We start from the raw sequence: 16,459 nt of genomic DNA on the forward strand, positions 1-16,459 counted from the left end.
GGCTGTTTCAAAAATATATACCAAAGGCTTTTTCTCCCCTTACAAGGGAAGTAGCCAAAAAACAAAGGCATAAAATCTACTCCCACCCATGTCATCCCCACATACTCCATAACCATTCAGTCCCCTTGCTCCCTTTTATCTTTGCTCCTGAATGATGGGTCATCACTGCATCTTGCCCACTGCCCTGGGTCAGAAGCAGGGTCGTAAGACACATCCTTAGCAAGGCCACTTCATTTAATTGGCAACCACCCTCTCTATCCTCCCATGCATAATGAGAAGACTGGTCAACAAAGCAAAAGTTGAATCTTGAGGAATTTTTCTGCTGATTTCGAATATTTTCTGGATTTTCTATTGAGCATAGTTTTTGTGATAGCATATTGAATTTTAAGCAATTGTAACTAATAAATGAGGCTGATATTGCAATGAAACTTACCTTTAAAATGTATAAATATATGATTTTCTGGGAGATTCTTTTTAGTGTTCAAAAGTAATCAGCCAACATTGAAGAGCTCCACTTACCTTGATACTGGGTTTCCATGTTCAGAATGTCCTGGTGAAACCTCTCACTGTGCTTGCCACTGATGGCACCAAGATTTGCAGGAAAAGTCCAAGTGAGAGTCTAGGAATTGAATTTTTATGCTTGTATTGCAAGCAAGGCCATGAAGGATGTCAGTAGCTCTTTCACAACTTCAGAATAGTTATTTGCTTTGTGATTTCTCCATAACCACAATTCAAATCATTTAGCTCATCAAAATTCTGGTCTTTCATCAGCTCCCTAATCTGTGGTCCTGCAAAAATACCTTCTTTGAATTTTGTCACTTTAGGAAACTTGTTTTTCAAATGTTATTTCATCGCCAGTTCTATTCATACATACATACATATACCAAGGCTTTTTTCCCCCCTTACAAGGGAGGTAGCCAAAAAGGAAAAGGCATAAAATCATTCCCACCCATTCCATCCCTGAATACACTCCACACCCCTCCACCCTACCTGTTATCTTAGCACCTCCTGGATGACTGGTCATCCCTGCACCTTGTCCACTGCCCTGGGTCAGAAACAGTGTCGCACATCCACAGCAAGGCCACTTCATTAAATCGGCGACCCCCCCCCCCTTCTGTCCCCCATGCATAAAAGGAGAAGACGGGGAGAGATCCCTTCGGGCTGCGTCAAATTTTGCTCATACTACCTCACCCCCCATCCCCCTGCCCATTCCACCTCGTGCATCACATCATCCATATACAACCATTCTCCATTCACCCCTGTCTTCTGTCCTCTCCAGTCCTTCATCAACAGACATTCCCCTCTTCCCCAAAGCCCCCTTCACCCCATCCATCCACCTCATCGTAGGACGTCCCCTCATGTTCACTCCCTCCACATCTGCCTTCCATACCTCTTTTACTAGTCTTTCTTCACTCATTCTTTCCATGTGTCCAAACCATCCTAATACTCTTCATCAACCCTATCTCCCAACTCCCTTTCCACCCTTGTTCTTCTCCTCACCTCCTCATTTCTCACTCTAGCCTAGTAACCCCCATCATACTTCTCAGACACCTCATCTCAAACACATTCAAACTCCTTCTCTCTTCCTCTCTTATGTTCCATGTTTCTGCCCCATACAGTGCTGTTGGCACAATCACTCCTTCATACAGTCTCCTTAGCATCCATCCCCAAATGTCTATTCCTCATTACACTCTAATCCACCAAAGCATTTACTCGCTTCTCTCAATCTACATTTTACCTCCACCTTCACTCTACCTTTTCCTTCCACATTTTCATAACCCTAGCTCAATATGCAAAGGAGGTGCATGAATTTTCTGTGAATATAGAGGAGGATTGACAACATTCTTCTCTCCTGGGGTCAGAGATTGTTTGGCCACATATTTTCATAATGATTTTTCTTATCCTGGCTGTCCCACTCAGAGAAAGCAACAAAACTTTTTGTAACCCAGCTGCATTCCAAGTAAAAGTGCCACAACATTTAGATCACCACATATTTGTTCTACATACTTAATTTTTACTTTAAAAAATAAATTAATTATGTTGAACATAAATATCTGTGGTGACCTAAAGATTGTGGCACTTTTACCTTGTTTTTTGGCTACCTTCCTTATAAGGGGGAAAAGAGCCTTTGGTATATGTATACTTCAATGTTTTGCAATAAAAGCCTCTTAATCTTGTACGTTTCCTTCATGTTAGCTGCATGGGCCCGAGGAACGGAAGGAAACTTGTTTCCATTATGGAGCAAAACTGATTTGACTCGCTTTTGAAGTCTTAACCACTTCACTCCGGGACTTAAATCTCGCGGGCAGCAGCTGCCAGCCGTACGACGTGTCGTAATATTACTTGCATCATAAAATATAGTCGCCACTTACATCGATCGTTCTCTCTTTCACCCGTGGATTTTGAAAACCATAGAGAATGGGATTCAGTGCATATTAGGGAGAATGTAAAAATGCAGGGGTGACTACAATAAATATAATCAAGACGCCGATATGGCAGTGTCGCAAATCCACTTGCTCCTCATGACGCCTACGTGTGCGGCACCGTATGGTAGGGGTTAAATAAGCACCACTCATTCTTGTCATATTTATGGTAAAGTTCCTCCATAACAGAATATACATTCCAAAACCCCACACCCTCCTCAAGTGAGAAAAACTTTGAAATTAGAATGTTGCTTACAATAAAAACTAACTGGATTCTTTCTGGACAAGAAGTTCAGATTGCTTTTTTGACAAATTTAAATTCTGCACAAGTTTATTCACATTTTCCCCAACTTGATAAATGTAGTTCACTTGAACAGATTAATTGAAAGTGCATGTCTTTTGTTTCTTTTTCCATAACCTCACTTGACTCGTCATTACTTAGTTCCATTTGTTTTGAAGGGGCAGGTACAAGAAAGTCTTGCCTGTGAGTCTAGCAGATGTTAAATTGGGAGATCTTACAATACACTTTGATATTGGTTATACCTTTTATATTTGTAATGCAGAAGTAGCCATCTGAAGTATGATCTTCAGTTCTCTCCAAACCATAGGGATGGCAAAAAGCACATGGCATGAACCTGTTGCCCATGCAGTTAGAAGCCTGACACACGTTACATAATGCACTCGAGTCCAGCTTTTATCCTGGTCCCCCACTTTGCAGCCAAGATCATGTTCATAACTCTTTTTTAATCAATGGCGTAAAACAGTCTTTGTGACTAATGTCAATGCACCACAAATTAAGCAGAAATTGTCTGGGTGGTTGTACAGATTCTTGGCATTGTGAAGGTGAATGGTGCATACACTACTGTACAATATCACAAACTTGTTGCCACACAAATGTGCACTACACAACCTCACACCAACACTTCAAAAACAGTACTGCAAAATGTATAACAATTTCAGTGTTGCCAACCTCATGATTGAAATTCATCCTACGTAACATAAAATACTGTGGGGAAAAAACTGCGGGTGATGGGAAAAACGGGACATTATTTTTTGATTCAGCATTCAAAAATATTTAAGTTACAGCTATTGTTTTCCTTGGGATATTCTTTGTTGACCAGTTATTTTTCACACATACTCAACCCCCCCCCCCCCAACTCCTTTCATGCATCACAGCATCATCTATATATAGCCATTCTCCATTCACCCCTATCTTGTCTTCTCCCATCCTTCCCCAGCAGATGTAACCCCTTTTTTACCCCATCCATCTCGTCGTCCTGTTCACCCCATCCACCTCTGCCATCCACACCTTTTACTTGTCTTTCTTCACTCGTTCTTTCCATTAGTCCAAACCATCCCAATACTTTCATCAACCCTATCTGCCAACTCCCTTTCCATCTCGGTTCTCCTCTTCACCTTGTTTCTATCCAGCACCTTGTCTCAAACACATTCAAATTCCTCTCTTCCTCTCTTCCTCCCTTTGTTCCATGTTTCTGCTACATATAGTGCTGTTGGCACAGTCACTCCTTCATACAATCTCCTCTTAGCATCCATTCCCAAATGTCTGTTTCTCTTTACACTTTTTAAATCCCCCAAGGCACTTATCAATCTACATTCCACCCTCACTCCTCCTTTTCCTGCCAAGTATCAAAAACTATCCACTTCCTTCAGTCCGCTGCCACCTTCTCCCCTTTTACATCTTACCTTACTTTTACCCACATTTGTCTTTAGCTTCTTTTGGACACCTTCCTCAGTCCCTTTAATCCTGCCACAAGCACAGGGTCATCAGCAAACAACTGGCTTATCTTCCACTTTTCATTTTCTTTAAGCATCTCCAATCCCCGACCCATTACCATTGCATTTACCTCACACACTACCCCATCCATGTATAATTTGAACAGTCATTGACAACACATCCCTGGTGAATTCCCAACTTTACCTCAAATCATTCTCTCCATTTCTAATTCACAGGCTCTGCTACTTTCATAAGAACTCGACTGCTCTTAAAATCTTTCCTCCCACACCATATATCTGTAATACCTCCCACAGTGCCTACCTGTCTACCCAGCCAGAAGCCTCTTCCATATCCATAAAAGCCCAAAAAACATCCTTACCTTTTCCTAAAGCTTTCTCATGTCTTACCACAAAAGTCTGATACATGCAACCCCTACCTTTCTTAAACCCACACTGTTCCTCCCCTAATCCTCTCAAAACCTCTCCATTAGCCTTCCCAGCTACACTCAACAAACTGATCCCTCTGAAACTACTACTCACACCTGTCCCCATTTCCCTTGTAAAGTGGAATTATACAGGCACTCCTCCAATCCTCTGGCACTCCACCCTCCTCTTAACAAGCATTAAGTAACCTCGCCAGCCAGTCCACCATCACCGTACCTCCCTTTTTTATATATATATATATATAGATATATATATATATAGATATTCTGCATGGCACCCATCCAACTCTGGTGCCTTACCTGATCTCATCATCTTAACTACTGTCTTCACCTCATCTTTCCTTATTTCACCCCCATTTTCCTCACTCGGCACTCATTTTCTTAGTGCTTCACATGCTCATCTTCCTCTTACTGCCATCTCTTCCATTATCATCCCCATCTGCACCTTTCACCATTTCTTCTCTGCTTGATTCACCTCCTCTTCCTCTCTTAATTTGTTTCCAAAACATGATTATTACTTTCAATTTTTTCTCCTACCCCATTTCACATCTGCTCTCCTCTTGGCCTCCTTTATCTTGTGATTTACTTCTCTTTTCTTTGTACCTCTTGTACGATTCTCTTGTCCTGTTTTGTAGCCAGTCTGTGAATGCTTGCTTCTCTTCTACAACCTTCTTTGCTTCCTCATCCCACAGCTCGCTACCTTTCCTTCTATTTCCTCCCATCCTCCTTGTTCCACACACCATCTTGGCACACCTTATGACTTCCTCCTTGAACCATCCCCATTCCTCTCTCAGCTTCTTGTACTCCTTTTCTTTCTCATTTAAGCAGTTTACTTTAAGCACCTCCCCACCTTGCCCTTTTCCTCTCTCTCCATCTACCACTTGAAACTTATCTTCCACAGGAATATTATCTGATATTCCCCCACTCTTTCCCCTTAGAATATGTACATCTTTAACTCTTCCTACTAATCTCCTGGTAACCACTAATAGTTCATCAACACCCTCTCTACTACCCTTCCATCCACCACTCCCCATACTGCTTGACTTTCTTCCTAAACACTGTATTTGCTATCATCAGCTCTCTAGACTCATCTCCACCACCAACCCTCTACTACAATATTTTCCTGGAACTCCACACTTCCCAACCACTCCATCTATTGGTTCATTTCCTACCCAAGCATTAAAGTCTCCCAATACCACTGCAGTTACATTTCTCTCCAAACCCTTTATGCACCCATTTAAATCTATAGAAAAAACTTCCCTCTCAGCACCACACTTCACACTACCAGGCCCATAGGCACTTAACAAAAACCCACATCTCCCTTCCCAGTTTCACCTTCATCCACATTAACCACTTCAGTACGACCCAAATTCTTGTGTGCTGCATCAGCTGCCACATATAATTTGCATCACACTTGTAGTACATACATACATATACCAAGGCTTTTTCCCCCTTCCAAGGGAGGTAGCCACAAAGGGAAAGGCATAAAAACACTCCCACCCATTTCATCCCTAAATACACTCCACACCCCTCCCACCCTTCCTCTCATCTGAGCACCTCCTGGATGACGGGTCATCCCTGAACCCTGCCCACCGCCCTGGGTCAGAAGCAGTGTCGCAAGACACAGTACATCCACAGCAAGGCCGCTTCATTTAATCGGCGACCCCCCCCTCTCCGTCCCCCTTTGCATATAAGGAGAGGACGGGGAGAAATCCCTTCGGGCTGCGTCAAAATTTACTCACACATACTACCCCACCCCCCACCCCCCCGCCCATTCCTCCTCATGCAGTCACAACATCATCCATATACAACCATTCTCCACTCACCTCTGTCTTCCGTCCTCTCCCTTCCTTCCTCAACAGACATTCCCCTCTTCCCCAAAGCCCCCTTCACCCCATCCATCCACCTCATCCTAGGACGTCCCCTCATGTTCACTCCCTCCACATCTGCCTTCCATACCTCCTTTACTAGTCTTTCTTCACTCATTCTTTCCATGTGTCCAAACCATCCTAATATTCTTTCATCAACCCTCTCTCCCAAATCCTTTTTCACCCCTGTTCTCCTCCTCACCTCCTCATTTCTCACTCTATCTAGCCTAGTAACCCCCACCATACTTCTCAGACACCTCATCTCAAACACATTCAAACTCCTTCTCTCTTCTTCTCTTATGTTCCACACTTGTAGTATAAAATATAAAGTCATTGTTGTATTACTTGTTCTCTTTTACTCTGAGTAATAATAAACCCAGAAAACTTTATCAAACCAGTTCACGAAATCCTGTAGTAACTAGTGTACAATTACAAAAATGTATAATGAAAGCTCAGACACCGGCATCCTCGTGTACCCAATCGTGCCTCATGATGCCTATATAGGCATCAAAGTACCGAAGTGGTTAACCTTGCAGAAACCTCTTTACACTCCATCACACATTTACCCATCTCTTCACTTACTAGTATAGCCACCCCTTCTCTCCCTTGTCCTCTCTTCACTCCTGAGACCCTTCCAACTACTCTCCCCTCCCTTTCAGCTTGGTTTCACTCAGTGCCAACACATCCATCTCACTTCTCACAAACATACTGCCTATCTCTTCCCTATTACTCTATCTGTACCACATCTACACACGACCCAAACCGGTTCTGGTGTTTGAAAACTTCACCCAGACCCTCTTTGGCTTTTGGTTTTTATTAGGAATGTCCCCTTTGGGGCTACATGGAGAAGGATGGCTAGTCCTATCCCCATCCTGTTTTTGTCACCTTTTATGACTAGTGGAAATATTTGGTGGCAGTATTCTCTTCCCCCACCACAGGGTTCGGCAAAATAAGGAAATGAATATTCACAGAAGTGGGACAGCATAAGAGGGACAGTTGTAGTATAATAAAGTATCATTTCTCTATGAATAGAGATATCCTTCAAAATGAAGTGTGGCTTTGATTTGTAGGTGTGCCCCATATAGACCCTAAAATATTAGCTGCATGCTACAGAGCAGCTTTTAACACCACACATTAGCATGCAGCCAAGGATGGGAGAGGACAGAAGATAGGGGTGAATGGAGAATGGTTGTGTATGGATGATGCTGTGATGCATGATGGGGGGATGAGAGTGTGTGTGTGTGAGAAATAAATTGACACAGCCCAAAGGGGTTTCTCGTCTTCTTTTCAGCATGAGGGTACAGAGAGGGGGGGTCACAGATTTAAAGAAGTGGCCTTGCTGTGGATGTGAAGTGTCTTTGCAACACTGCTTCTGATGCAGGGTAGTGGGCAAGATGCAGGAATGACCAATCATCCAGGAAGTGCCAAAATAAGAGGGGGAGATGTTGGGGATGGAATGGGTGGGAGTGGTTTTTATGACTTGGCTACCTCCTGTGTAATGGGGAAAAGGTCTTTGGTATAGGTATGTATGTAGTAGTAGCTGAATGACCCAAATATTCTGTGACCAGGCTTGATCGTGTATTTCGACATTTATTCAGGGTGAAAGTGAGTATAACGGCAGTAAGTTTATATTTTATAAAATCACATTGTGATGCATCATCATACATCAAGCAACCTGATGTGCACACGAATATTTGACTTGTATTGAAAAGGCTGAAATGTCTGCCATACCAAGAGCACCCAACGTTGAATCCTCAGCTATTCACCAGATACAAATACCTATGTTATCCCCCATCCATATGGTAAAAGAGTGCCAGATGTGCCATCTACTTGGGGAAATTCTCTCGCCCTAGGCATCTTAACCCCTTTCATACGGTGCCGCACACGTAGGCGTCATGAGGAGCAAGTGGATTCGTGACGCTGCCATATCGGCGTCTTGATTATATTTATTGTAGTCGCCCCTGTGTTTTTACATTCTCTCTAATCTGCTCTTAATCCCATTCTATGTGGTTTTCAAAATTCACGGGTGAAAGAGAGAACGATCGATATAAGCCGTGACTCTATTTTATGATGCGAGTATTATTACGACACGTCGTACGGCTGGCATTGGCTGCTGCCTGCGAGATTTAAGTCCCGTAGTGAAGTGGTTAAAAAGTCAAATGCCAACTGAAGCCATTTTACAATAATATCTTTCCTGCCTCCCTACCTATTTAGCAAATATCAGTTTACACACAGATGACTCTCATGAACCATGGGGGTAATACAGCTCCCCAAATGAAAACAGATCTGTATTCCTCATCCTTGTCCTCTCCATTGTTTTAGTCATTACTGCTCAACTTGTTGCCATCCCTGCTGCCTTGTACACAAGTCATTCTCTGCATCCTATACAGTTGTATCAGATTCATGAATTACAAGCAGTCTCCATTCACAATTCCCATTGCCCACTGGTCCACAAAATATACCACTGGATCATCCAGATTTGTACCAACTTTAATTCAATCTTTCCACTGGATGATGCGTCTTGTATGAAGTTGTTGTTGTCGTTCCCTAGACTGTCTGTCCCCAAGGAATGCCACAGCTGAAACTGGGTTTTCCCACAAATCCTTTATAGAGTGTATGTTGTGTTGTTTGCGTGCATGATTGTGTATAATGCAGTCTTCCATTATGTGTTGTATGGTATGGGGTGAAGTGTTACATCCTGGGCAGCTGTTCACAATGCGGTCATCCAGCCTCTTCTGGTAGCTTAGAAGTGGTGGCCGCACCAGTCTGGCCAGGTGGACTCTGTCCTTTCATGAGAGAGAGGATTCAGAAGGGTGGATATCAGGGGGTCTGGCATGCAGCAGTGTGTTAATGGAGCAGTGAGTGATATGATTATGAATATGTTTCCGGAGGCTGGTATTTGGTGGTTGTGGAGGAAGAGAAGAGAGTATCTGTGTGTGATACAGGTCTTTGGGTGTTGTTTTAATGTTTCTTGGTGTGTGTGTGTGTGTAAGAGGCCGGTAGTGTACGAATGGAAATGAGCTAGGGCATTAGAATAATTCAGGTGTTCTGCTATGTAGTGTAGCGGGTGTGATGTGTTTGTGGTGGCTGCGGCAAGTGTTTGTATGCCTCTCATGTCGAGGTGGTCCTTGACTTTGAGGACTTGTTTCATGGTGTAAATGGTCTGTAGGTGTTGTATTTGTGCAGCCTGTAATTGTTTTTAGGGCTTTGTTTTGTATGAAGTTGACATGGGGGCTTGTAAGATGTGGCAAGGATGCTGGAGAATAACCTGAAATGGAACATATACATGTGGTTGTCTCTTGTGAGCATGACCGACATTATGAAACTACACTAGTATGCCAAAGAACAACATGTACTTGTTTCATGTATGGCCACCACATGACAAAAAACCACCCTGCCATTTACCAGTGTAAAGCGCAATATCAGATGTGCTATTAGATAGTTTCCCATGTGTTTATCCCATCAACAGGGTCGTTTCTGCGAGAGAGAGAGAGAGAGAGAGAGAACCCTCTATGGGGATGAATGGGTTTAAAGAACTCGGGACTGAGGAAAGTTGATTGAACCTGTTGAGAACCTTCATGGGAACTTGCTTTGAGAAATTGTGGGCTAAGTGATGGTGTGTGGGTGAACCAGCACCACTTATCCACTCAATTTACACAACACTAACAAGTTCCCATTGACGTTTGCTCACTCAACAGCAATGACTTCATGCTAAATCCTTAGTGACAACACCAATACCTCCATTATCTCTTGTCAAATGTCTTCTCCAAATCCATGAAATTCCAAAAGGCATTACTTTTTGCCAAAAATGTCTTGGAACTGGTTTTGAGATGCACACACAAACAGAGAGGGAGAGGGCGAGTGAGCGAGTTTCTTTGCCCTACTACTTGTCTCCAATTACTCAATTCCCCTCCTAATCTGCCTACCTTCCAAAATGCATTAATAACCATGCCATCAAGTGCCTAGCTTTTATCACTTGCAATGCTCAGGATGGAATCGCTACTACAGTTGATGACAAACTTTAGTGATTTATTTATTTATTATTATTTTTATTTGTTTATTTTTTCTTATTTCCTCTTCCTCTGCCTCCTCTCCAAGTTCCATTCAGTGTCATAGGTACTATTGCTCCTTCATACACAATTGTGTATCCCTAGATACTAGTTTCTCGTAACAATTCATTCCACCCAGGAATTTACTCGTGCTTTACTCCACAATTCTTCTACACCACTAACATGCAACCTGAAACACACTATAACTTATTTTCACAAACCTCACACCTCTCGTTCTCTTGATGACCCAGCCAGCTTTACTCTTTGGACATCCCATAACTTCACCTGTGCATCACATCCTTTCCAAACTAATTCACCAACAGTTTATATTAGAATTAGCATAATTTGAAATAGTCGTAATTTCACCCACCAATGGGATCTGGTATTTATTGTTCATCTGCATCCCTTAATAAAGGTGAAGAAGCCTTTGGTATATAAAGAGTATAGATAGGTTTATAAATTCTATTTTGGCCCCTCTCTACATAGCTGAAAATTTTCATGTATATTTTAAAATATTTATACCTATCGACTTTGGCTACTTCCCCAGTAAGGGAGGGGGAAGCCCTTGGTATATATATATATATATATATATATAATATATTTAAAGATATTTGGAAAGTGCCTTAGTGATGTAAAAAAGCGAATCTATTGTTGCCTCTAGTTTCACTCGAGTAGATGTACTGTAGCCCCATAGGGGCTGGTGACTGTCTTCAGAACCTTGCACAGAATCCCAGGGAAGAAGCTTTGGACTGCTGTCTTGTGTTGTATCATTGTGGGACTTTGTCACCAGGTGAAAGGTTGTCAACTCTTGTGTTAAAGTGAAAGAAATACAGTTCAAATTAGTCTTGGCCCAGTCCAGACACAATGTCAACCCCTTAGGACAGCACCTCCTTATGGAGGCAAAAGGTTTTGTTTTGAAAATGGGCAGGTTTGATATTCATTATGCAGGTACATATCATTGGTCCTTTTTAGAGAAAAAGGTTCCTTTAGAAGAAATGGCAATTTTTGCCGAATGACATGGCAACTGAACACCAAGTCTACAACCAAAGCTTACTGCTTCACGTTGGGAAACTCATCCATGGATGGGAGAAAAACTGCTAAGGCAGCTGATATACTTAAGATAAATGTTAAAAAAACTCAACTATGCTCAAGAAAGTTAGTCCAAATGTTCTCGGTCTGACAGATGATGATAAAGCATTGGTTTAAGATTTGTCCAAAGATCATAAGAGATGAGTCTATCTTTAGTTACAACACAGGTTGTCAAAGACAGGTGAGGACACCACTTGCAGTCAGCCACTTTGGCAGCAAGTTCCCTGCAAGCACAATAACACTAAATCATGGAATGATTTGGGAGGTTTCAAGGGTTGTCTTAGACGGAGACATACAAGAAATGTGGCAATGCTAAGAGTTTCATTAGGGATTTGTTTGAACATATGAATGCTAATTTTTCATGCAGGACAGTACCCCATGCTACACAGCCAAGGTGAAGAAATTCCTACAGTGCAGTGGAATTTAATTTGTTGAAGATGTGGCTACTAGACATGGACACTGATTATTTCAAAGGCCTTGCAATATCTGCCAAGAAGACTGCCAGTCATAAAAGCTAAATCAGATGCTTGATTGATTAATATAATTTTTTTGTTGTAGCCAAATATACATACATATACCAAGGCTTTTTCCCCCTTACAAGGGAGGTAGCCAAAAAGGAAAAGGCATAAAATCATTCCAACCATTTCCATCCCTGAATACACTCCACTACCCTCCACCCTGCCTCTCATCTTAGCACCTCCTGGATGACGGGTCATCCCTGCACCTTGTCCACTGCCCTGGGTCAGAAGCAGTGTCGCCAGACACAGCACATCCACAGCAAGGCCGCTTCATTAAATCGGCGACCCCCCCTTCTCCGTCCCACCATTGCATAAAAGGAGAAGACAGGGAGAAATCCCTTCAGGCTGCATCAAATTTTTCGCACACATACTACCTCACCCCCCACCTCGTGCATCACATCATCCATATACAATCATTCTCAATTCACCCGTCTTCTGTCCTCTCCTGTCCTTCATCAACAGACATTCCCCTCTTCCCCAAAGCCCCCTTCACCCCATCCATCCACCTCATCGTAGGACGTCCCCTCATGTTCACTCCCTCCACATCTGCCTTCCATACCTCTTTTACTAGTCTTTCTTCACTCATTCTTTCCATGTGTCCAAACCATCCTAATACTCTTTCATCAACCCTATCTCCCAACTCCCTTTCCACCCTTGTTCTCCTCCTCACCTCCTCATTTCTCACTATCTAGCCTAGTAACCCCCATCATGCTTCTCAGAGACACCTCATCTCAAACACATTCAAACTCCTTCTCTCTTCCTCTCTTATGTTCCATGTTTCTGCCCCATACAGTGCTGTTGGCACAATCACTCCTTCATACACTCTCCTCTTAGCATCCATTCCCAAATGTCTATTCCTCATTACACTCTTTAATCCACCAAAGCATTTACTCGCTTCTCTCAATCTACATTCTACCTCCACCTTCACTCCACCTTTTCCTGCCACATTTGCACCCAAGTAACTAAAACTATCCACTTCCTCCAGTCGCTCACCCTTAATGCTCACTTCCAGTCTACTGCCACTTTCACCCCTTGTACATCTCATCACCTTACTGTTACCCACATTTATCTTTAGCTTTCTTCTATCACATACTCTCCCAAACTCTGTCACCAACTTCCTCAATCCCTCCTCCGATCCTGCCACAAGCACAGTGTCGTCCGCAAACAACAGCTGGCTCACCTCCCACTTTTCTCCATTTTCTTTATTCATCTCCAATCCCTGACCCACTACCCTTGCATATACCTCTCGCACTACCCCATCCATGTATAAGTTGAACAGCCAGGGCGACAAAACGCATCCTTGACGAAGTCCCACCTTTACCTCAAACCACTCGCTCTCTCCATTTCTAATCCTGACACAAGCTCTACTACTATCATAAAACTCTTGACAGCTCCTAGAAGCTTTTCTCCTATCCCGTATATCTGCATAACCTCCCACAGTGCCTTTCTGTCTACCCTATCGTAAGCCTTTTCCAGATCCATAAAAGCCCAAAAAACATCCTTCCCCTTTCCTATAGCTTTCTCACATATGTCTTACCACAAAGATCTGATCTACACAACCTCTGCCCATCCTAAATCCACACTGTTCCTCACCAATTATTCCCTCTGTTCCTCTCCTAATCCTCGCAATCAAGATCCTCCCATAAGCCTTCCCAACTACACTTAACAAGCTAATCCCTCTGAAACTACTACATTTACACTTGTCCCCTTTTACCTTGTAAAGAGGAACTATACAGGCACTCCTCCAGTCCTCTAGCACTCGACCCTCTCTCCAGCAAACATTAAATAACCTCACCAGCCAGTCAACCATCACTGTACCTCCTTTTTTTTTTAGACATTCTGCATGGCATCCATCCAGACCAGGTGCCTTACCTGCTTTCATCATCTTCCTTCCCTATTTCTCCTCCATTTTCCTCACTCATCACGGTCATTTTCTTAGCATTTCCCACTGCAGCTATCTTTCCCTCCCTATCCTCCTTCACATTTAGCAACTCCCTAAAATATTCTGCCCATCTTCCCCTTACTGCCTCCTCTTCCATTATCATCTCTCCATCTGCACCTTTTACCTTTTCTTCTCTACTTGATTTGCCTCCTCTTCCTCTCTTAATTTCTTTCCAAAACATCTTTTTATTACTTTTATTATAGGACCGAATAAAAGTTTGTGGAGACTAAATAACTTGGTCACTCCTTATCAACTTTTGCATACATATACCAAAGGCTTTTTCCCTCAAATCATTCACACTTGTACATGTTTTATCAACCTTGGAGATTTTGCATAATTCTGACATTCCCCACATTTATAACGGATTATTCGCTGTCACCATACCCTTGCACATAATCAACGGCACTGAAATGCACTGCTGCAAAGAAGAGAAAAGGGGAAGGGAACAAAATGTCATTTAATAACTTATTTTAAATTGTGTGAACAGTTTGATGTTTTAGGTTTGTAACATCTAATTGTATTTTGCAGCTGATTGACATATCTCAGGATGGTTTCCTGACCTTGATGACAGAAGGTGGTGAGCTGCGTGAAGATATAAAGCTGCCAGAGAGTGATCTTGGTGGCGATATTAAGGTTAGATTCGATCAGGGGGAAGACATATTGGTAAGTGGTTTTGTCTACGTTTTCTTGTTAAGTTTTATAATTTTGAAATTTTCTTAAAAATCATTGTCTTGGTTTGTTAGCAAGTTTTTAAGAAGCCCCCCCTTTTTTTTTTTCCAGCTAACTGTTCTGTCTTCAATGAATGAAGAGATGGTGGTAGCTGTGAAGCCTAATATGAAATAATCAAGCTGCCTTGCCCTGAGTCAACAGTGCTAGGAGCAATGAATAAAGAGATGGTGGCTATTTTAAAAATAATAAAAAAAAATGTTGAATCCCAAAATCCAGAAACAATTGGTTAAGTGCTGAAGGTTTTCCATCACCATGCTGCCATTCATTATAGACGCTTTCAAAGTTTTGCAAACTTGTATTTGACCACCTGATCCACCACAGGCCAGCTCATTCTAATTGCTGGGCTTTTAAAAAGTAAAAAGTTATAACTGCCATCTTGTTAATGTCTGCACAGCGTGGCTTGCTTAATACATAGAAAAATGAGTATCTAGAAACAGACACATTGGACGAGACCCCTGGAAGCCTTCTGGTTGTCCTTAAAATCGGAAGCTCGTCATCTTTCGAGACGCGACCATATTGTTTCAGGCTCAAGTCTTGTGCTACTGGATACTATGTGATGAAGGAGAGAATAAAAGGGTGTTTTGTTTAGGCCGGGGCTTTGCTTTATCCTTGGTGCTGGACTATGGCAGCAATTGTATTTTGGTTTATTGCTCGTAGCATATAAATCTACCTTTAAGGTAACTGGTTATGCTAGGCTTGTTTGCATTCATGGGAAAAATCAAGTAAAACACTACACGCATAAGGGGTTTGAATAGCATAAGAGGTTTGGCATCATTTGTGGATTGGAAACTCAAAGTTCCCATCACCTAGTGCTGCCATGTGGAAAAGACAGATTTGTTATGCATTTCGCCACTTTGTGCCTGGAACTCCCTTTGTAGAGCAAAATTGTGATAGGTTGAATCATAAGGCCACTACTTCATTTACAGCTTTTGTTTTTTATTTTTTTATTTTTCTATTAATTTGATATTTATTTTTTCTTTATCACACTCCATTAAAGATTAACAGAAGTGCAAATTGCAATGTATTTACCCTCTTTCCTTTGCTTCATGAGAATATGGGGAAGCATTTCATTGACCTTCAGTACTTGTTGCCAGTTGGGTTTTGGTCCTCTTGCTTCCCTGGTGCATACCACAGTGTCTGCTTAAACCATGTGCATTCTCTTAATATTTGAGGTAAAGAGCTAAGCTGGAACTTGAGATTTGTTTCATTTATTGTATTTATTTGTTTTACTCGTAATTTATTACTTTTTCTTTTTATTTTTATTTATTTTTTTTTTTTTCTTTTCTAGTTAGACAAACAGTTGGAAGACAATATGAACAGTAATGGTTAGTTTTTTTTAAAAGTAATATGGGACTGAGGGACAACATTGAATGAGTACATAAGTTTGTATACAGCTTGTGGCATTAGCCGAAATAAATTTAAAACCATTATGTATCAGTCAGTTACAGGAACTTGGCCAACTGTCTTCCATAATCTACACCTATATGAAAATGTCGGTACAATCTCAATGTTTTAATTTCCCGAGGTCCTCTCGTAGACCAAACTGTTTGCATTCCTATTTGGGGAAAACTAATACAGCACTAATTTTTTACAAAATAGGATTTATTTTCTTTGCTCCCTTGTAGTGTAGTGATCATGTTTTGTGAGGAATAACCTAGATCTGA

General features: G+C 41.9%; 1 protein-coding gene across 2 annotated transcripts in view; it reads left to right on the forward strand.

Moving 5' to 3' along the window:
• Positions 1-15,384, forward strand: part of eEF5 (eukaryotic translation elongation factor 5) — a 28,285-nt gene extending 12,901 nt beyond the window's left edge. For both annotated transcript variants that reach the window (XM_076197295.1, XM_076197303.1), the window contains 2 exons: positions 14,595-14,729; positions 14,847-15,384. In XM_076197295.1, the coding sequence (XP_076053410.1) occupies positions 14,595-14,729; positions 14,847-14,909 (198 nt within the window). In that variant the 3' untranslated portion in view covers positions 14,910-15,384. The remainder of the gene's footprint in view (positions 1-14,594; positions 14,730-14,846) is intronic.
• Positions 15,385-16,459: the final 1,075 nt, after the last annotated feature.

This window comes from Oratosquilla oratoria, chromosome 1 (genome assembly GCF_046742065.1).
Source record: "Oratosquilla oratoria isolate Oo_2021 chromosome 1, ASM4674206v1, whole genome shotgun sequence".
In the NCBI taxonomy this organism is placed as follows: Eukaryota; Metazoa; Arthropoda; class Malacostraca; order Stomatopoda; family Squillidae; genus Oratosquilla; species Oratosquilla oratoria.